Source organism: Staurois parvus, unplaced genomic scaffold, assembly GCF_062004578.1.
Source record: "Staurois parvus isolate SC_StPar_1 unplaced genomic scaffold, SC_StPar_1.0 ptg000696l, whole genome shotgun sequence".
Classification (NCBI taxonomy): domain Eukaryota; kingdom Metazoa; phylum Chordata; class Amphibia; order Anura; family Ranidae; genus Staurois; species Staurois parvus.
The window spans coordinates 8,081,439-8,104,210 of NW_028318492.1; the positions used below are offsets into that span (position 1 = coordinate 8,081,439).

The window sequence follows — 22,772 nt, forward strand, 5'->3', positions numbered from 1 at the left end:
ACAGGCGGCCCAAATCCCTCTCCCATTTCGCAACATAAGATGGTGTGTCACAATTAGGTTTAAAAACATTCTGTTTATAAAGGGAGGAAACAAGGCCTCTGGCGTATGGTTCTTTTCGGCATGTCTGTTCAAATTGGGAAAGGTGAGTCAACCCTCCGTGAGCTGTGGTGTAAGAGGAGTAAAAAGTGTTTTATCTGTAGGTAGTGAAAAATCTCAGAACGCGGAAAGCCAAATGAGTCACAGAGAGTGGGGAAGGACAGAAAAGAGGACGCATTGACTAGTTTATATAGGCGTATAAGGCCCTTGGCATTCCAAACATGAAACAAGGTAGGACTTTCCCAAGCCAGAAGAAAGGCAGGGTTTTTGAAAAAGGAGATCAATGGTTTGTGAGTGGATTGTAATCCATATGTAGCCTTGAATCTATCCCAGGTAGACAGAGAATGTTTAGTGATGGGGTTGTGAAGAGAGGTTCAATCTGCAGGACGAAGCAATAACAGGTTAGTTATCGTCAGGGGGTCACAATCAACTGACTCTATGGAAACCCATAAAGGGGTTTCACCAACAGCGTGAAACACAGGCAATTGAGCTAATTGCCCTGCATAGTAGTAGGAGGAGAAGTGAGGTAAACCCAGCCCGCCACAGGGTTTGGCGAGAAACAATGTGGAGCTAGGCATCCGTGGTTTTTTCATGCCCCAAACATAAGACAAAGCTCTCCTCTACAAAATACGAAGGAAGTAGGCTGGGACAGAAATCGGCAAGACTCAAAAGAGATAAAGTAATTTGGGTTAGATAACCATCTTAAGAACGTTAATCCTACCTATACAAGAAATTGGAAGTGAGGACCAGCGAGTCATTAAAGAAGATACAGATGCGAGCATTGGGGGATAATTAGCAGCTAAAAGGTCAGAATGAAAAGCTGTTAACTTGATACCCAAATAAAGAAGAACATTTACCCAAGAAAAGGGTAAAGTCACTTGGGTGAGCAGTAGCTCTTCCTCCGAAAGCCATATATTAAGGGCGGTTGATTTCAGAGCGTTTACAGAGAGACCCGAAAGAGAAGCAAATTGAAAGAGTGTGGCTAGTAATTTCGGTGCCGAAATTTGCTGAGTGGATGAGAACAGCAGAATGTCATCTGCGAAAAGACACAATTTATGATGATCTCCTCCAAGTTCGATTCCTCTAATTTTGGAATCTGAACGGATGTTCTGGGCTAAAGGTTCGATAAGAAGAGTGAATAATAGAGGAGATAAGGGACAACCTTGACGTGTACCTTTGCCGATGCAAAGAGGGTCCGATTTATATCCAGCATACTTGACATACGGTCTCAGAGAGTCGTATAAGGCCAAAATCCAGCAAAGAAAGTGGGGACCAAAACCCCATTTTTGTAAGGTATATTGTAGATAGGACCACGACACGGTATCAAAAGCCTTTTTAATATCAAGTGATAGGAAGCAAGAGGGGATACATCATGTTCTGGCCTCATGTGCAATCAACACAGCCCTAAGGATATTGTCTCTGGCCTGCCGCACAGGTATGAACCCCACCTGATCACGATGAATAAGCTTCCCAATCATAGTATTTAGTCTAGTCGCCAGTATTTTAGTAAAAGCTTAATGTCAAGATTCAGGAGTGAGATAGGGTGATAGTTAGACCAAATACAATCATCAGAGTGTGGTTTAGGGAGCACACAGAAAACAACTAATAAGGATTCCAAACAGAAAGAACGTCCATCAAGTAGCGTGTTAAAAGTGGTAGTGAAAAGAGGAGTCAAGATCTCAGAAAACGACGTATAGTACAGGGCGGGGGTAATGTTTATTTACTTTCAAACCTTTTATGGCCAACGCCACTTCAGTAATAAGAGAATCCAACTTGGAGCGATTGGCTCCGGAACTTTAATAAAAAAAGGCCTCCAACCTCGAAACGTTCAATGCATCAGGTGAGTACAGGGAAGCTAGGTGAGATTGAAATTTACGCAAAATCTTGCCTGGGTTGCTGGTATAGACTTCTTGTGCCACCTTAAGTCTAATGGGCTTAGAAGGCGTATTCAGTGATCTGAGAGTGAGTGCAAGCAGAGAGTCTGGCTTGTTAGCTTGGAGATAAAGTTTATGTTGGGAGAGGCTCACGAATGTATCTGCTGAGTCAGTTAAAAATAGGACAAGTTCTAATCAGGCCTTGTCCAGTCAGGTTTTATTAGATGGGCCGGCTTGGAAGGTTGTGTAGCAGGAGTTAAAATCACATTCCAGTCTTTGAAGTAGAGATTTGCGATCTTTTTTAAGATGCGCCATTTGATGAATAATAGCTCCACAAATCACCAGCTTATTCGCTTCCCATAAAGTAAGAGGGGATATATCAGGTGTGGAATTATTCAATAAGTAGTCCTTAAGAGCTATCTCAACGTCTGCCCGATAGGACAGGTTTTTAAGCAAAGATTCATTGAGGCACCAGAAGGTGTCTTGAGCCATTGGAATAGGGGAAGTAACAGTGATCAACACTGCACTATGATCCAACCAGGTAAATGGGATAATAGACGATAAAAGTTCAGGAGCCATGCCAATGCTCAAGAAGATGTGGCCAATGCACGAGAAAGATTTATGCGGGTGCGAATAGCAAGTGTTATGTTTTTTAGTGGGATTTAGTTCACGCCAGGAGTCAACTAATTTATGTTTGGTAAGTAGATGATTAAACGAAGGCTTAGCATGGCTAGTGAGCGGAGATGGAGGAGATTTTCTCCAAAAAGAGCATGAAGACCTGATTAGAATCACCCCAAATTATGACCGTACCCAGCTTATGGGAGGCTACCACCTCGAATAGGTGAGAGAGAAAGGATGTAGGGCGCCTGTTGGGGGGCATAGTATGACACAATGGTGACATCCGTATCCATGAGTTGGCCTGTGAGAATTAGATAATGGCCTTCCGGGTTCCTAACCTCGGCTGAGAGAGTAAAGGGTGCTGAGCGATGAAACGCTATCAAAACACCACATTGTTTAGTTATAGCAGATGCAGTGAACACTTGGGGATATCTAGCATGAAAAAACTTAGGAGTAGCTTGCCTTGAGAAATGAGTTTCCCGAAGACAAATGATTTGGGCTTTTTTGGCTGCGAGGGAACAAAAAGCCTTGGAGCGTTTTTGGGGGATATTGAGTCCCTGAACATTCAGGGATAGAATGTTCAAGGGGGCCATAAGGGAAAAATGATTATTGCATACAGACGAAGAGGCGAAGTTGCCATGGGTGGGGTGGCCACCCTCAGGGAGGATAGATTAAGCAAGAAAAGCAAGAAAAAGGCAGAGAAGGAGAAACAAAAAAAACAACAGTAGCATTCTATATGTAACATACATAAAAACGTTATAACCTGAGGTGTGGGCCTATTTAAGGAAGAACCAGCCAACCTCCAAAGGCTCAAGTGATACTGTTGGATGCGCACCAAAATAATGTGGACACCTGAGGGTATCAACGTGGGAGCACAAGGGACAATCCTGGAGGAATCAACATCCAAAATAACAATACTAAATATCACAACATTACTGAACCCAATATAAGTGTTGCACCCCATTGCTCCCATATGGGGGGGGTCGCCCTAACAGCAAGGGGGAACAAGTCAAAGGTACAAAAACAGCAGACCCTGGCAACCACTGGAGACTGCAGAGCCAGCCAACAACATCAGCGAAATATAGCTGAGGATGTAGGCCAGGCAGAAGTAAAGAGAAAACCCAGCTATAGCAATATAACATATTGTAGCATGTGTCACATAGAAATTTGGTAGGCTCTAAAGACACAGAGCACTAGAAGCCTAACATATCTCTAAGCAAAATGGCTTGGGAAGGAAAAGCTGTGAGACCAGACAATAGAGGAAGTCTATGGTATACTGTAAGTCCTCACAACCGGGCGGTAAGCTCTAAGTATCTCTGAGAGGCCCATGGGGGGAACAGGGAATGAGGTAAGGGGAAACGGAGGAGGGTGGGGATGGGGGTAGACGAAACACAATGGGTAGATCAATAAGCATTTGCTGTCAGTGATACTTATCAACCATGGACCTTTTTAAGTAGTGTAGAGGAAAAGCTGAGATGATGTCTGAAGGAGCAAAAAGTATACTTGTGCAGAACTCAAACCAACGAGGAGAGTAAAAGTCAGCAGTCAGTGGAATCAGCACCCTGTCAGGGAGGGAAGTGGGAGAGCAAGGAGTCCACGAGCGAATAGGGATCATCATCAGTCCATCGACTCATCCACCACAGAGGCCAGTGAAAAAAAGCGGCCACGCTTGTAGGCATTTTGGTGGTTTCTTCCGACAGAAGCTGAATTTGATTTGCATGGAGAGTTAGAGGCCGAACGCCCGTGTACACCATCCAAGTTGCGAGGCCTCTCCGCGAGCTTCAAGTCCTATAGAATGATCTGCAATTCCTCTGAAGAGCGACAAACATGTTTGGCACCTTGATAAGCAAAGCGGATCGAAGAAGGGAAGCCCCATTGATAGGGATTGTGGCATTGCTGGAGAACTGGAGCTGCGGCTTCATAGCTCACCTCCTAGAGATGGTAAGGGGAGACAAGTCCATAAAAATGTGATACTTCTGGCCCTGGAAGCATAAAGTTTCTTTACCTCTGGCCGCCACTAGGAGTTGTTCTTTAGTACGATGGTAATGGAACTTTGCTATGATGTCCCTGGCCTTCTGACTTGAGGGGTTAGAGCACGATGAACCCTGTCCATTTCCAAATGCTCAGCAGGTATAGCCGGTAGTAATTCCTGATACAGAGCTAACATAGTAGCTTAAAGGTCTAAGATTGACTCCGGGATACCCTGGATACGCAAATTTGAGTGGTGAAATCTGCATGGTTACAAACATAATAATGTCACATAACAACAGTGGGGAGGCCATTAGAACTGTACATTTGGAGAAAGGTGGGAAGAGGCGAAATTATCCCATAGGTGCCACACTGCCTCGAACACAGCAATTGAACATGCATCACTGCCTCGAACACAGCAATCGAACAGGCATGTATAGCAGTCAAGTATTCCATCTGTCTCACATCAGCAATAATTTTAAACAGAATAGGCATCGAATGAGGTATAGAGGATAGCCAACACATACGAATGCTTCTTCTAGCCACAGTAAAAATATGTGTAGTGAGTTTCCTGGCCAATTTGGGAAGACTTGGGAATGGCAGGCACAATAGAAAGTATAGGGGTTCAAAGGGGAGAGAAGTATAAAATAGCAATTGTAAAAAGGACAAAACCTCTTTCCAAAAAGGAACAATGGATCCAAAGGTCCAAAAAATGTGGAAGAGGGAGCCAAAGTCTTTCCGCAACGCTAGTAGGCGGAAGAAGCATTCAAGTTAAAGGCATGAATTACATCGGGCGTTTTGTACCACAGCATCATAATTTTGTATTTTCCCTATAAACCACACAGACAGAAGACTTAGATGTGTTTTCCCAAATGTTCTTCCACTGTGTCAGATCAATGTCACATTGTAAAAACTGGACCACTTGGGCATATAATGATGAGTGACATTAGAGAGGAAGGACATAGTAGAAAAATATGGCGTATCTGGATTTAGATATATAAATGTTGGGAAGGTAGATCTTCTGGAGGTATGAGAATGGTTGCAGCTTCTGAGTCATAGGATGTACTAAATGGCAGTTGGAAGAGATTGGCTGTCATCCATGGGAGCACCCGGGGCATGGCCAGACTATCTGGGTTGGGGTTAAAGAGGATATTAGTCAGTGGGGAGCAATCAGAGGTCAGTGCAAACCTAGTCTTACATTTATGCCAGATACTCATAGAGAATTGCATGAGGCCAAGGAAGACACGACAGATAGAGGCAAGGTCCACTGTCGAGGACGACCAGAGGAGAGAACAAGGATGAGTCGGAGTCAATTGTAAGGACTCGATCTCAGTCCACAGGTTGAGAGAGTAATAGGTGGACCACTATGTGAGGAAGCGGAGGTGAGTAGCATAGTAATAGGTCATGATATCCGGTGCCCCTAGAATGCAGAGAAAGTAGTACACTACGTGCGATTCTATGTCGCTTATTATGCCAAATGAAATGTAGAAGAGATTTCTGGAGGGAATGTAGTTTGGACATAGGAACAGGAAGAGGGAGAGTTGCAAATAAATAAGAGTTGGGGCAGTATAGTAATTTTTATGACGTTGATGCGTTTCAAGGAGGGAGAGATGGCTATAAATAGTGGGGGGGGGGGGGGATTGGCGTCATATATAGAACTGTAGGAGGAAGTGAGGCTAGTACCCAAATATTTTAGAGAATGAGTGCACCATCGATAAAGGAAGGATTCTTGGAGGGACGAGAGGACAGCTGGTGGGATGTGAAGAGGGAGTGCTTCAGTTTTGGAGGTTTTAACCTTGTAACACGAGAGGGTCTCGAACTGGCGCAAAATTTTATGCAATATTGGAAGCGAGATTTGGGGATTCGAGAGTGTAAGGAGGATATCATCCGCAAATAGGGATAATTTGTACTCACGGCCATGAGATAATATTCCTTGTATATCAGGGTGAGACTGGATTGCAATACCCAACGGTTCCAAGCAGAGGATAAACAATAGAAGGGAGAGTGGGCATCCCTGTCGCGTGCAATTCGACATCTGGAAAGGGGGTGGGAGAAAAGAGGCCAGTCTGACCTGTGAGGAAGGATAAGAGTAGAGAGCTTTCAAAGCTGCCACGAATGGGCCACGGAAGCCAAACTTCTCCAAGACCATAAACATATAAGGCCGGCTGAGACGGTCAAAAGTTTTTTGGGCATCTAAGCTCAATAAAATGGTGGTGGCAGAAGACAGGTTGACCAGGTCAACCAGATCAATGGATCTCCTGGTATTATCCTTGCATGTCCGGCAGGAACAAAGCCTACTTGGTCTCTGTGTATGAGCTTGGAGATGAGCCTGGACAGCCGATTGGCTAGGATCTTAGTAAAGATCTTGTAGTCGGAGTTTAGTAGAGCACTAGGATGGTAGTTATCTAATATAGAATGATCCTTGTCAGGTTTGGGAATTACAGAAATATATGCATGGGAGAAGTCAGCCTGGGGAGTAATACCCTTGAAAAAATCTTGATAATGAGAGAGAAGATGGGGAGCCAAGATACCAATAAAGGTTTTATAATAAGAGTAGGGCAGTCCATCTGGTCCCAGGGTTTTGCGTGAGGGGAGATGTTTGACTGTATCAAACAGTTCTTCAGAGGAAATGTCAGCGTTAAGAGTCGAGATGTCAGAAGGCGATAGCTTCGGTAATAGTAGAGGGTTAAAAAACCTATTAAAAGAAGTCTCTGTGAGGGGAGGATGGTGATCTGGGGTCAAACAGTTGTAAAGGGACTCATAATATGAGCCAAAAAGGGAGACCATCACATGGGGGTCATAAGTAGGGTCCCCATTCGGCTGGATAAGATGGTCTGGCATTGTAGAGGGAGATTGTGCTTTGAGGCTATGGACCAGCATATGGTGAGGTTTGTTAGAGAATTTGTAGATTTTCTGTTTGACCCAGAGAAGAGATTTTGTGAACTTACTGGCATCAAGAGCCTTGATTTCGTCACAAAGAGAGGTCACTTTATGCAGCCCAGAAATAGACGGCTTTGCGAGAAGTCTACGTTCAGCTAGAGTTAACTGGCGGACTAGGGTAATCCTGGTACTCTCTGAGGATTTCTTCAAGCGAGAACCCATGGAGATACAAAGACCTCGACATACCGCCTTGTGGGCTTCCCATACAGTCGAGGTAGATGGTACAGAGCCTACATTGTGGTGGAAATACATGTCAAGTTCCTGTGAGAGCTCAGCACGAAGATGCTCCGTGGTTAAAAAGATCTCATTGAGGCGCCAATGGCCTGCCTTTGGCATAACATTAGGGAATAATAGGTCAAAGAGGCATGGTCAGACCATGTGATAGGGTTGATGTCAGAGGAAACCAGAAGAAGGAGCAGACGAGCTGAGATAAAAAAAATGATCTAGGCGGGAATAACTACAATGAGGGGTGGAGTAGAAGGCGAATTGTTTGTGGAGAGGGTTCCGAATCTGCCAGGCCTCAAAGAGACGATGTTCCCTGATCAATTTGCGAAAGGATTTCGCAGAGGAGCATTGCCGCTTCGAAGGGGTGGACTCGAAGAGAACCTTCCTGTCTTTGTGTGGTGAGAGGATTAAATTAAAGTCACCCCCTATAATCATGTGTGGAGTAGAGAAGGAACCTAATTTGGCGAGTGTTTGTGTAAGAAACTGTAACTGACCTGAGTTCGGGGCATATAGATTCAAGAAAATAAGGGGGGTGTCACCAAGCATGCAATCTAGAATAATGATACTGTGATGATCGACCTTGGAGGAAACGACCCGAAGGGAGCAATGTGTCCGAATCAGAATTGCCACTCCAGCCTTCCCAGATGGATCAAAAGCCTAGAAGGATTGGGAAAAAAACCTTGACGCAAAACAAAAGGAGCCAGTTGATTTAAAATGGGTCTCCTGAACAAAAATAATGTCTGCTCCTGAGGATCGGAATTCCTTCAAAGCCATCCACCATTTCTGAATGGCGTTAAGGCCTTTAACATTATATGACAGAAGTTGTAAGGTCATCACAAAATGACAATGGATATACTGTAGCATGTGTACCAGCAGAAAAGGTAAATGGAACACCATCGATGGAACAAAACTGAAAAAAAGTAACATTAATAGATCACATAAGATGCAAACCAGAAACAGTACAGTAAAAAACAGATATCCGTAGGGATATACGCTAAGGAAAAACATCTATACCCAAGTCCAGGCCATTGGCTGGATGGGATCGGGGGCAACACAACAACCGAAACATAACAGTCGCCAAACCCGGCAAGAAAAAAAAAAAAGATAAATGAAAGCACCCAGCAAGGGCTAAGCCAGCAAACAAAAAAAAAGGGGGGAAGGGGGAGGAGGAGAGGAAGGGAGGGAGGAGGAGAGAAAGGGGGAGGAGGAGAAGAAGGGGGGGAGGAGAGGAAGGAGGGGGGGAGAGGGGAAAGGATGATCCAAAGTATCCACAGGAGAACACCATAGAAAAACATCAGGTAGGCTCATCGCTGGAACGAGGAGGACGAGGACGTTGTGGAGTATGTGAAAGACACTTCCAGTCCCCCCCGAACTGGTGTCCAAATCTTGTTGGGGGTAACGGAAGGGCGAGATGGGGTAGGCTGTAATGGGGAGGTGTCTTCAGATAAAGGAGGTAGTCCCAATTGCTTCAGAAAGGGGTCCGCCTCTAAAAGATCACGTAGGATAACTTGGGAATTATCTTTGGGGACGACCAGCTTGAAGGGAAAACCTCAGCAATAGGTGACATGGTGATGTTGAAGATGTGTGGTAATTGGTTTCAGTGCCTGCCGTTTGGCCAGGGTAATCAGAGAGAGATCACAAAAGAGCTGGAGCCTGTCCCCTTTAAATTCCAAGTAGGGCTTGTTGCGTACTGAGAACCACAAGGCTTCTTTGCTTTCAAGAAAATGAAAGCGGACGATGACGTCACACGGTCTGGGGCCATCAGCTGGTCTAGGGCCTTGTGATCGGTGGGCCCTGTCCAGGCGCCAATCTGCTTCTGGGACCATGGGGGCAGTTGCAGTGAAGAAAGACAAAAGATGTCAGTGAAGTTGAGAATCGGTAATAGATTCAGACTAACCGCGAATACGGATATTCTGCCGGCCTTCTCTGTTTTCTAAAGCTTCTTGTTGGAGCTGGATTTTGGACATGGTATGTTTCAGATATGCGTTATCTTCTTTTAAGACATGAACGTATTGCACCAATTCATCAAATTTGTTCTCCAATTGATCCGCACCTTCACTGATCTGAGCTATTTCCCCTCTAAGATCCAGAGCCAGTTTGCCCACTTCAGCGGATATAGAGGCAGTAATGTTGCGTAGAAATACTTGTAGTTTTTCATCCAAAGCAGATACCATGAGAGAAGATGACACATACGGAGTGGCAGGAGCAGAGGGATGATGACTTAAAGAAGGGTGTTCTGGAACCCCCCTACTCAGGAACTCCATCTGGGGATGTAGAGAGGTCGGGGATGCTGGCTGCTCAATTGCAGATGAAGCTGTCGTACCTCTTACCACCACTGGGGGTCCGGAGCTCGTCCTCGGGCCGGCGGCTGTACTTGAGGCCGGGGATTGCGGCCTAGCGAGGAATCGCTGCAGCGGGGAGGGCCGTGGGTCATGTGGCGGCGGGGAAGGGGGCTTCCAGCGCCCGATCTTCCACGTTATTTGTCCCTTATTTGCTGAGCTGGGTGCGGAATCACTAAGACTCACCCAGGGATGTCCAGATGCCGTGGACGCTGTGGACGTGCCGCAGGTGAGTCGCTAAGGCCAGGGATGGATGGAGCTTCAGAAGAATGAGACCTTCCTGATCCCCGGTCACTCATGTGCCCCCCAGCATTTCTCATTTAAGTCCCACTTAGCCCATGCTAATTTTCTCTTATAGCCTTAGTAAGGCAGTAATAAAACAAGTGTGCAAAACTAAAGTGAAAATGTGAAAAATAAATTGGTTTGAAATGCATAAAACCTGTAGGCTGTGAAAGCGAATTGTCATGAGAAGGCTGTTGCTAGAAAACAACAAAGCATTCTAGAATTAGCACATGTCTTCAGTTCAATCTATTATTACCATGTTAGAGTACAATGATGAAACAGATGTGAAATATGGGTTTTAATAACATTTAAGTTTTTAATTCATTTAAACACCTGCATCAAAATATGGTTATCTTTCCAGTCTCACGCCAGTCAGACAAGATAAGCATAATCAAGTGCAGTTGGAATTCATCTAAACTATGTTGTAGATAGGATCATATGTTCAGTACTTACAGCTGTAACAAATAAGGGACTTGCATGATTTAAAGCACACAACAAATCTCAGTTTTCTCCCCAGAGATAATCCCATATTTTTTTATCACGGCTCTTAATTGATTTTTTAATGTAGTTAAGACCCTTCTTGTCACTTATGTTTTCCAAAGAATTGCTAAAGATTTCTTACAGAGGTTATTTCAAGAAAAGTAATTGCTTCTTCTTTCTCTTAAAATAAAGAACAAACATTGCTTACAAACGACCATCATCACAGCTACACCAGCATGACAATTAAGTTACATTAGGAGCCATTTTAGGAACAAAGGTATACCACAAGGCCAAGCAATACTTATTAAAATTGTTAGTTAAATCTCTTTAAATATGGCATGTCCTGTTTCCCAGACTATTTTGACACAAAATTTTACCACAAACTTTTTACCACACTTGTCTTGATCTAATGCAGTGACAGACATGCCATACGTTATATACAGTATATTCACTTCCGAATTGCTTAGTATTATTCAGAAGCAGCATACTGTATTTGAACACAAACTCTAAGTCTCATGTTAAGGACAGGGTTTCAAAACAATAAAGTATATCCAAACATAGCAACAGATTGTAATATATATTGTAATATTTCAATGTACTATATCAATGTATGACCAGTATTGTCACCCTAGAAAAGGAAGAGTGTTAATTCAGAACTACAGAACAAGTCCCCCTCTCTTCATCTTAATATTTCTTCTTTAATCTACTACTAACAACGCCACCATCTCTCCCACCCCACAAGCCAAATTCCTGGGTGTCACCCTGGACTTCCACCTCTTCTTCCTACCCCACATCCAACTGCTATCTAGATCTTGCAGGCTCCACCTCCGCAACATCTCCAAGATACGCACATTCCTCACCCCAGACACCACCAAACAACTCGTACACTCCCTCATCATCTCACGCCTGGATTATTGCAATTCCCTTCTCAATGGCCTACCCAAACGAACGCTATCCCCACTCCAGTCGATCCTGAACTCAGCGGCTAGATCAGCAATGGGCAAACTACGGCCCGCGGGCCGTATACGGCCCGGAGGACCTTTTAATCCGGCCCGCGGAGCTAGGCTGCTCTCACAGTCCACCCTGAAGACCGGTGTAGCATGAAAATCTGTCTCCTATGAGGATCTGTCCCCCTCGACGTATCTGCGCATGTGCCGGAGATCGCCGATCGGCTGCTAATGCCTGAAACTGGCACATGCGCAGATACGTCGAGGGGGACAGATCCTCATAGGAGACAGATTTTCATGCTACACCGGAACGGCGAGAGGTACGCGCGGAGCAAAGGTAAGTGAATTGACACAGGGGGGACTTGGGGACTTAATATGGGGGATGAATTAATATGGGGAATGAATTACTATAGGGGGGATGAATTACTATATGGGGGATGAATTACTATAGGGGGGATGAATTACTATATGGGGGGTGAATTACTATGGGGGATGAATTACTGTGGGGGATGAATTACTATATGGGGGATGAATTACTATGGGGGATGAATTACTATATGGGGGATGAATTACTATGGGGGATGAATTACTATGGGGATGAATTACTATATGGGGGATGAATTACTATGGGGGATGAATTACTGTGGGGGATGAATTACTATATGGGGGATGAATTACTATGGGGGATGAATTACTATATGGGGGATGAATTACTATGGGGGATGAATTACTATGGGGATGAATTACTATATGGGGGATGAATTACTATGGGGGATGAATTACTATGGGGGATGAATTACTATGGGGATGAATTAGTATATGGGGGATGAATTACTATATGGGGGATGAATTACTATGGGGGATGAATTACTATATGGGGGATGAATTACTATATGGGGGATGAATTACTATGGGGATGAATTACTATGGGGATGAATTACTATATGGGGGATGAATTACTATGGGGGATGAATTACTATATGGGGGATGAATTACTATATGGGGGATTAATTACTATATGGGGGATAAATTACTATATGGGGGATGAATTACTATATGAGGGATGAATTACTATGGGGGATGAATTACTATATGGGGGATGAATTACTATGGGGGATGAATTACTATATGGGGGATTAATTACTATGGGGGATTAATTACTATGGGGGGTGAATTACTATGGGGGGTGAATTACTATGGGGGGATGAATTACTATATGGGGGATGAATTACTATGGGGGATGAATTACTATATGGGGGATTAATTACTATGCTTACTATGGGGGAATATTACTATACTTACTATGGATGACACATACACATCATTCATCTACTCTTGGTCCGGCCCCCGGGTCCAATATATGAACCCATTGCGGCCCTCAAGTCAAAAAGTTTGCCCACCCCTGGGCTAGATTCATCCATCTCACCAACCGCTCCACATCCGCCTCCCCCCTCTGCCAATCCCTTCACTGGCTCCCGGTTGCCCAACGCATCAAATTCAAACTGCTTACTCTCACCTACAAAGCCATTCACAACGCCGCCCCAAACTACATAACCGACCTGATACCCAAATACTACCCTACCCGTGCCCTCCGCTCCTCACAGGACCTCCTACTCTCTAGCTCCGTGGTCTCCTCCTCCCACGCCCGATTGCAGGGCTTCTGTAGGACTTCCCCCATCTTCTGGAACTCCCTACCCCAATCCATCAGACTGTCACCTACCCTCCTCACCTTCAGGCGCACCCTGAAAACCCTCCTCTTCAGGGAAGCCTACCCCAACCTCATCTAACACCTGACCTCACCTAACAACTAACCTCCTCCACTCCTCCCACCACTCCATCCCCCACAGCCATTTCCTCCTGTACCACTTTCCCCTCCCTCCTAGATTGTAAGCTCAAAAGAGCAGGGCCCTCGAACCCCTCGTATATTGTATTGTTACTGTCTTGTCTCATGTTCTGTCCCCCTTGCTACTGTACAGCGCTTAGCAAACCTTTTGGCGCTATATAAATACTGTATAATAATAATAATAGAAAGATTTCTGACAGGGTAAGCAAATGTTTTCATTATCAGTCTCTAAATGATGTGCAGGATGAGCTACAGTTTGCATTCACGTGGCAAATGAATACTGTTTGGAGTAATACTGCAGGAATTTGATAAAAATTAAAAATGTGTAAATAGCTATATCAATAAAATGCAGACACCTAGTAGTCCCTGTACATTTATTCAGACGTCTTCATATGCACCCCAGTAGTGTCAGTTCCAAGGGCTCTCTATTAAAGATGAAAAATACATTGTGCATTGTCTCTGGTTCTTCCCTTTAATATGTTCTTGTTGCGTGTTACTGTGATGAGCAATCTCAATGGTCAATAGGAAAATTCTAGGTTAAGTAGGGATGGAAGTGCAGGGACCGGCTTCCTTTAATTACAATAGCTATTTTAGGTGGTAGAACTGCAGAACATTAATTAACATATCTCTGCACTCTTCAAACACCTTCCCTGTGATAGACTGAAAGAACTGTGCACTGATTGGCTGACATTTCTCGCTTTTACAATCTGCAATAGCATTTTGATAAATAAATGATTGTATTAAATGCAGTATATACCAAAAGTTCCGCCTTAAAACAAGATAATGAACTGGGTTATGTTTACTACATTTTTTCTATATGGATGCATATAGTTAAAAAATATGTAAATCCAATACTTCATATCCCTGACATGTGCCACCCTCCAGTGTCCAGACTTGTCCTGACACCCCTTCCTCTGCACAGTCTTTCACTGGGAAAATCAGTGTACTGCTACCCCCCCCCCCTCCCCCAGCTCTTATGCAGCTGAGAACAGATGACATTTAATCATTTATAAAAATAAATGTTTTTTTATATCTATACACAAATGCTTTGTCTTTCATTTATTTTTTTAAATGAATGAGTTGTTTTACAAGGTGAGGGCTTGCAATCACTTTAAAGAAGAATTCTAATCTCTTTATGCTGTGCATTGATAGAAGAGAGAGAACATTGCATAAAGAAAATAATTATAAAAATGTGTGTCAATGTTTTCAAAGTATGGAATGGTATATGTGTTTTAAATGCACATGTACATGGGGCAGATGTATTTGCTTTGACCTTTTTTACAGCTTAACAGTGTTGCTTGATGTTGTGTTTCTTCAGTCCTCCTCACTGTAAGTCTATCTGATGGGAAAAATAGATTCGGCAGGAAAGCAGGAATAGCAGGAAAGCCAAAAAATGGAGTGCCCCCTCCCCCCAATCCATACTCAGCCCTTAGGATCTGGTATGAATTTTGGGGGTGAAATACAATTTGTAATTTCCCCCCAATAAGGGAGAACCCTACAAAAAAACAAAAAAGAAGTGTGGGGTATTCACACCAGGCACTTACAGTTGCAAGAAAAAGTATGTGAACCCCTTGGGATTACGTGGAGTTTTGCATGAATTGGGCATAAAATGTGCTCTGAATGTCATCTAAGTCACAACAATAGAAGAATACAGTCTGCTGAACATAATATTACACAAACATTAGATGTTGCCATGGTTTAATTGCACATAACATGTAAACATTCACAGTGCAGGGAGGAAAAAGTATGTGAACCTTTGGACTTAATAACTGGTTGACCCTCCTTTGGCAGCAATAACCTCAACCAAACGTTTCCTGTAGTTGCAGATCAGACCTGCAGAACGATCTGGAGTAATTTTGGACCACTCCTCTTCACAAGACTGTTTCAGTGTAGCAATATTCTTGGGATGTCTGGTGTGAATCGCTCTCTTAAGGTTATGCCACAGCATTTCAATCGGGTTGAGGTCAGGACTCTGACTGGGCCACTCCAGAAGGTGTATTCTGTGATGTTGCAGCCATTGTTTTGTTGAATTACTTGTATGCTTTGGGTCATTGTCCTGTTGCATCACCCATCCTCTGCGGAGCTTCAGTTGGCGGACAGATTTTCTTACGTTTTCCTGAAAAATGTCTTGATAAACTGTGGAATTCATTTTCATATCAATGACAACAATTCATCCAGGCCCTGAGGCAGCAAAGCAGCCCCAAACCATGATGCTCCCTCCGCCATGTTTTACAGTGGGGATGAGGTTTTGATGTTGGTGTGCTGTGCCTTTTTTTCTCCACACATAGTGTTGTGTGTTCTTCCCAAACAACTCAATCTTGGTTTCATCTGTCCACAGTATATTTTGCCAGTAGTGCTGTGGAACATCCAGGTGCTCTTTTGCAAACTTCAAACGTGCTGCAATATTCTTTTTGGACAGCATTGGCTTCCTCCGTGGTGTCCTCCCATGTACTCCATTCTTGTTTAATGTTTTCCTTATTGTAGATGTGTCAACAAAAATGTTAGCATGTGCTAGAGATTTCTGTAGGTCTTTAGCTGACACTCTGGGATTCTTCTTTACCTCATGCAGCATTCTGTGCTGTGCTCTTGCAGTCATTTTTATAGGACAACCACGCCTAGGGAGAGTAGCAACAGTGCTAAACTTTCTCCATTTGTAGACAGTCTGTCTTACCGTGGACACATGAACATCAAGGCTTTTGGAGATACTTTTGTAACCCTTTCCAGCTTCATGCAAGTCAACAATTCTTGATCGTAGGTCTTCTGAGAGCTTTTTTCTGCGAGGCATGGTTCACATCAGACAGTGCTTCTTGAAACCAGTAAACCCAAAACAGGTGTGTGTTTTTTAAGGGCAGGACAGCTGTCAGCAACACATCCAATATCATCACACTGATTAGAGTCAAGGTTGGCTCACTCCTGGCTCCAATTAGCTCTGGGAGAAGTCATTAAGCTAGGGCTTCACATACTTTTTCCTCCCTGCAGTGTGAATGTTTACATGTTATGTGCAATTAAACCATGGCAACATCTAATGTTTGTATAGTATTATGTTCAGCAGACTGTGTTCTTCTATTGTTGTGACTTAGATGACGTTCAGAGCACATTTTATGCCCAATTCATGCAAAACTCCACATAATCCTAAGGGGTTCACATACTTTTTCTTGCAACTGTAATTCAAGCATGAAGCCTGTCTGTCCAGGAAAGGGGGGATAGAAGCATTTACCTCCCCCTCCTGAACCCTACCAGGCAAAATGCCCTCAATATGGGGGTACCCCTTGGCAACGCACATTGTTCCCAGCTTAATGAGGACAAGAACTTCTTCCTCACAACCTTGGCTCGGTGGTTGTGGGGGTCTGAGGGTGGAGGGCTTATCAAAATCTGGAAGCTCCTTTTAACAAAAATGGGACATCCAAATATCGCCCCATGTAAATGGGTAAGGGGTACATAGTACTCCTACTTATTCACGAAAAAAGTAAAAATCAGATAAAAATATACACACAACTTTTGACAAGTCCTTCATTTAAAAAAAATCATGATGAAGACTCCCCACACCACCAAAAGGAAAAACAGATGACCTTCAGCAAGGACATTTGCTCCAGAGTGTAGACCATAAGGGGAAGTTCTGCAAACATCCATCATCTAATCATGTGCAGTCAAAAATGCTGTTTTCTTAATTTTCCTTGCATGTGATTGGATATATTTTGCAATGTGAAGCATCACCTCATTTACTAAGCTCAGAGAAAATGCCCTTACAGGGTGCAACTGCACTTACAAAATTCACAGTCTATTTACTTTTAGTTTATCAATGCCATGGTTGGTGATGGTCACTCACTAAATGACAGCTGCCCTGCTATTTGTTTAAGAATTTGAGTATCTTCAATTAAAACTAAATGAATATTCACTTCAACTATCCAATCATGTTAAAAGCATCTGCACATGATTGTATACTAAAAATAAACTGAAAACATCCAAGAGTCCAAAGTTTTTAATGAACAATTGGTTCTTAAAAAAAATATCCAATGCATTTTTAGGGGCAAACAGACACCCGACCCCCCCCCCCCTTCATCAACACTTAGAAATATTGAATAGGCTATGTAGATACAAAATAGACCTGGTCTGTGATATTCTGCTATAAACAGTTTCAGAGGAGCGGGTTAATACAGTGTTAATAAGTACAGTAAATACGTAACTAATACTACAGTAATTAACAGTGGCTTAAGCCTTAATGAAGGAGAAGTATGTTTGGTCCCTGACATTTGTTGGATTTTTTTCTGCTATGAACCAACAATATTTTAAAAAACTGTGGACATGTGTTTGGTGCTCTTATTGGACTGTATGTACTTGGAATTTAATCTTTGGGGTCTTCCCCCTATTTCTATAGGATGTTCCCCTCTTGTGCAGTGCTGCCAAAACCAGATCCAGAGATTTCAGAGACCCATTGAAAAATCATATCACATGGCCCATTTTTACTTGTGTTTGATGAAAAGTAAAGTCTGAGTGAGAAGTTTTTCACTGCACCAATCATATCTAACCTTTTTTGTAGTTTGAATATGAGTGGTGATACAAGAAGCAGTCAGACAAAAAATAGCACAGGATTTAAGAACTATAGTTCTAGTGATCCTCTGAAGTGTCCTCTGAAATTTTGTTGGAGCCCTTTATAGAGTACTCAGATTACCATGATCTGAACAAGTGTTCTGATTCTAGAACTGCTGCCATGTCTACTGGATAAACTTTTAAGCAGGCCATACATTAACCAATTTTCTTTCTTTCAACCATGGGTCAAAGTAAAGAAAATAGCTTGATTCTTTCATCAATGCCTTCAGTGTTGATGGGGGAATCCCCCCAAGTAACCATTGTATTCTGAAAGCGGGAAATTACCCTGCCATCAGAATGCAATGATCACTGCTAGCAGCTATAACTCAGCAAATGAAAAAAAAAAAAACAACAACAGACTGTTTGCATTGAAGTTAATTGATAGGTCAACTTCAATACAACCAGCCTGCCCCTAGGTGGATTGAAATTCAGCCGTTTCCTGTTAAACTGGACACATTTCAATCCATCTTTGGCAGGCTTTAATTGCTCACTGATTCATTCTTCATATTGGCTATCTTTTTACATATAATAACTGATAACATATAAGTAATGTTACTTGTGTACAATACAAAGCCACCCCCTCAACATAAATAAAATAAGCACAGAACAAAAAATGTGCAGGTGCATATTTGAGATAGTATTATTTTGACTGCATTTACACCTGCCTTTCTCTTCTTTTGTGTTTTTTCTATTTATTTAACTTGTGAGTCATTATAGTCTCAGGTGTTGTGAAAGAATAAATATTCCTTCTGTGGGGGGTTGTTTTATTGACTTTGCCCTTTTTATTGCATTGAAACTGATGAATGATGTAATTAACATCTAGGGATATAGTTTACTAAAGGAGTAATTTCTGCATTGGCTCGTGTTGATTTCAAATACTCAATCAGTTGATGTTTCATCCCTAGAATGGATCATTTGTTAGTGACTGAATTATGCATGCTTGGAATGCTTAAACACTGTGGCTTCATTTCACTTTAATTCCCATTAATCTGAAAAATATTTAAATAAATACAGTAAATTACTGCATATGTAGCACAGTTGTGATGTGTCTATTTGGCCTGAGACTCACAGTACACAAGTGACCATACTGTTAGATGCATACAGTAATTGAATTTTCAAAAATAGAGCATGATAATAGTTATATTAGGTGTATTAGTTATACTAGGTAAACAACCAACATCTGCAGACAATGAATTGAGAGGGACAGTTTGTCCATACTAATACAATCATTTGCTTTATATAATTTATAATAACTATGCCATACTTCATTTGCATGGTAATTTTGTTTTATAAAACTCTTTAAAGCTTCATCAAGTTTTTTTCATGTTTTGCAGACCAGACCTGTTTGAGTGGAACAGTGTTCTCAGCCAACAATCTGCTGTTCAGCGGTTGGATCATGCATTTAACACTGCCCAGCAACACTTGGGAATCGCAAATCTCCTTGATCCTGATGGTGAGTAAACAAACTTGTGCTTTTAACTTTCATTAACACTTATAAATTTTCCCAGTGGAAAAAATGCATTATGCTTGATGTACTTTGTATGCAAAATGATTGCAGCATAAAGCCTTGTGGGACATACGAGGGGGATTCATCATTTTCTCTTGTTAGTGTTAAATCACATTCATGCTTTCAGGAGCTGTACTTCTAATTAATGCACTTTTTTTCTCTTACACATGTAATTTGAAAACAATTTGTAGTCATTCAAGTGGTCAACAAGTGAACTCTTTTTGAACAAATGTGTGTACATTTTCTTGTAAAAAAGTGCCTAAAGAACAAAGGTACTTTTATTAATTTTAAATTACAAAGGTTCTTTAACAAGTCAGTAGATGAACAAACCGCTCACCATTTATTTAATTGGAGTAATAGTCATGTTGCTAGAATGATGGTGGATCTGTCATAGTTTTGTATATAAACTGTTGGTTTTGTGCTTTTATTTTCCTGTAGAATGTGACCATAAGCAAAACTTACTAATAATTATTTGCATTGCCTTATGCAGTGCAATCTGTGTATATCCAATGGTGATATACATACCCCGATCATCTGGCTAACTTACCTCCTTAATACTATATTTTGGAATTTGCAGATTTCATGCATGTGTGAGCACTTACCAAATATCTGTCAAATTTAAAGTAGATGTAGACCCTAACTGAAGGATATTTAGTTTGATAATGCAATGTGTCATATGAACTTTAACCATATTAATAATGTGCAAGCTAGAAATTTTTCGTTAATGGACCTATGCTTTTTTGGAATTTATTTTGTATCCTTCACATTTGTTTCATTTGGAATAGTGCTGGTTGTTAAGGAGCAGGTGGCTGCCACATCCTTAACAACCATGACTCATCTGCTGTCAGTGGGATTCCCCGGTAAGGGGGGACAAGAGTGCGGACCCCTACTGAACCATACCAGGCCAAATGCCTTCAACATGGGGGGTGCTTTGGTGGAGAGGGGCGCCCCCCAAAACACCCTGTCCCCATGTTGATGGGGACAAGGTATTCTTTCCCCAAAACCTTGGGTGGTGGTTGTGGGGGTCTGTGGGCAGGGGACTTATCAGAATCTGGAAGCCCCTTTAATGAGGGGGCTCCTAGATCCTGGCCCCCCTTGTGAATGAGTATGGGGTAAAGGGTACCTCTACTTGTAGCAACTGTACGTACAAATATGGACACGAACATCCATTTTGCTAAAGTTCCTCCATCTTGTGTCATTCTTACTCCAAATCAGCCCCCCTCCCTTTCTGTAGAATGGCAGGTGGTCTGGTGTGGCTGAGTTCAGGAGTGCATTGGGCACAGCTGGATACCCTTCATGGTTGTAAACCTTAATTAGCTTGTGCCATAGTGTCTGACAGACTCTTGCTCGGAGCTGATCGTAAAGCTATAAACCCGTCAGTCACTGGACTTGAAAGCATTCCGGCATAGCAGTAAAACATATATCTATTGAATATAAAATGATGCAGCGCTAAAAAATTCTATACCTAAACAGAATACAACATCAAAGTATATAAATATATATAGATGACCCGAATCCACAGGGGGATACGAAAGGAACAATAGCCCTTAATAGACAAATGACAGTGGTTTAATGCAAGATAAAGTGTCCATAGTTCATATATCTAAAGAAGTGCAGGTGAATCACAGCACACTCCAAACGTGATCCCAGGCAGTCTTGCTGCAATGGCCTCTCACCTCCACTCTATGACCCCACAGGGCCACAAAGCATAGTGTAGATCACCTCGGGACCCTCCAATTCAGTAACTCTTTAGATAGGATGGCATCACATGAACAGGGACAGTATTCATCCAGACCAGTAGGCAAACGGGAAAGCTCTCCTCCGATGTCACAACCGCTCATAGGTGTTGCTCCAGCTCTTCAGCTATCACAGGTCCTGTCTCCTGTACACCGGGCATTACACATATATCTCATTTGGGAAACCACTTTTTCATATACCTTCATAACTTCTCGTAGGAAATACATGCAATAACACAAAACATATATTCAGATTGGTCAGTTTACTGCGAGTCACCTGATACCTTACACTCTTAGATTACGTCTACCCGAGAGCAGAAAGCGTTATCTCCTTAACAGTCCCAAGCAGATATGTCATATCTGATATCTGGACGTTCAGAATATCATTCTGCGTATTATCCTACCAGTGGATAGGATGCTACATGTACCTATGGAAGGTTATTGACCATGATATAAACTGGGAGGGATTTGGTCATAGCCTGAGTTCCCCGCCTAAACACCCGTCCCCAAATGAGGTGATTGGTTCTCTGCTTTAAGGAGACACCCTGCTGGGCTCCTAGAAAAAGGCTGTTATGCCTGGGGAAGGAAGATGAAGAGATCCCCCCTTTAATATCTAGAAAGAACTTTGGGAGAAAAGGTACACTTTTGTTCAGAACACTTGAACACTGCTTAAACCAGGACTTCTGCAAGTATTCTACCTTCTTAAACTTCTTTCTTTATCTCTCTGCTGTGTTATTCCCCTCTGTATTTATATATATATATATATATATATATATATATATGTATATATATATATATATATATATAGGCTACATCTTTTTCTGTAAATATTTTTATTGCACCATTTTGACCTTTTTAGTAATAAATCCTATTTTCTGAAAAGTGTTGAACTGTTTCTAAAGCTCTTTATTGCACACTAAGAATCCCTGTCTCTGAAGAGCGCTACTGTGTGTTTTAAACTTCTGCATACATTTGCCTGCAGTGACAATGTATATACAGACACTTATTCAAACATCATAGTGTTACTGCTAAGATTGGCGAGTTTCCTCCTTCTCTGTACAAAAAGGCGGTGGTGGCAGTGTGAAAGGTTAATTGCTTAATTAACCTGACCCAGTAACAATCGCTCTCAGGCTGCAGCACATAAATTGTGGTCCAGTGAGCTGGAAAATCTGTGCAGGTTGCAGCTGAGCGTGGCATTGTTACTCCCGTGACAGCGCGATTTTAGATTGGCTAGTCCTTCGGTCACAAGTTGGTGAGAAGGGCTGGGGGGCTGACGCCGCGCTCGTCACACTACTCATTCACCAAAAAAGTGTCAAAAGTAAAAAAACCA

General features: G+C 42.5%; 1 protein-coding gene across 1 annotated transcript in view; it reads left to right on the forward strand.

The window, feature by feature from the left end:
• The window catches only part of DMD (dystrophin), a 2,676,943-nt gene that overhangs the window by 285,679 nt on the left and 2,368,492 nt on the right, over window positions 1–22,772 (forward strand). The window contains exon 6 of the mRNA XM_089653005.1: window positions 19,534–19,652. Coding sequence (XP_089509131.1) covers window positions 19,534–19,652 — 119 coding nt within the window. The remainder of the gene's footprint in view (window positions 1–19,533; window positions 19,653–22,772) is intronic.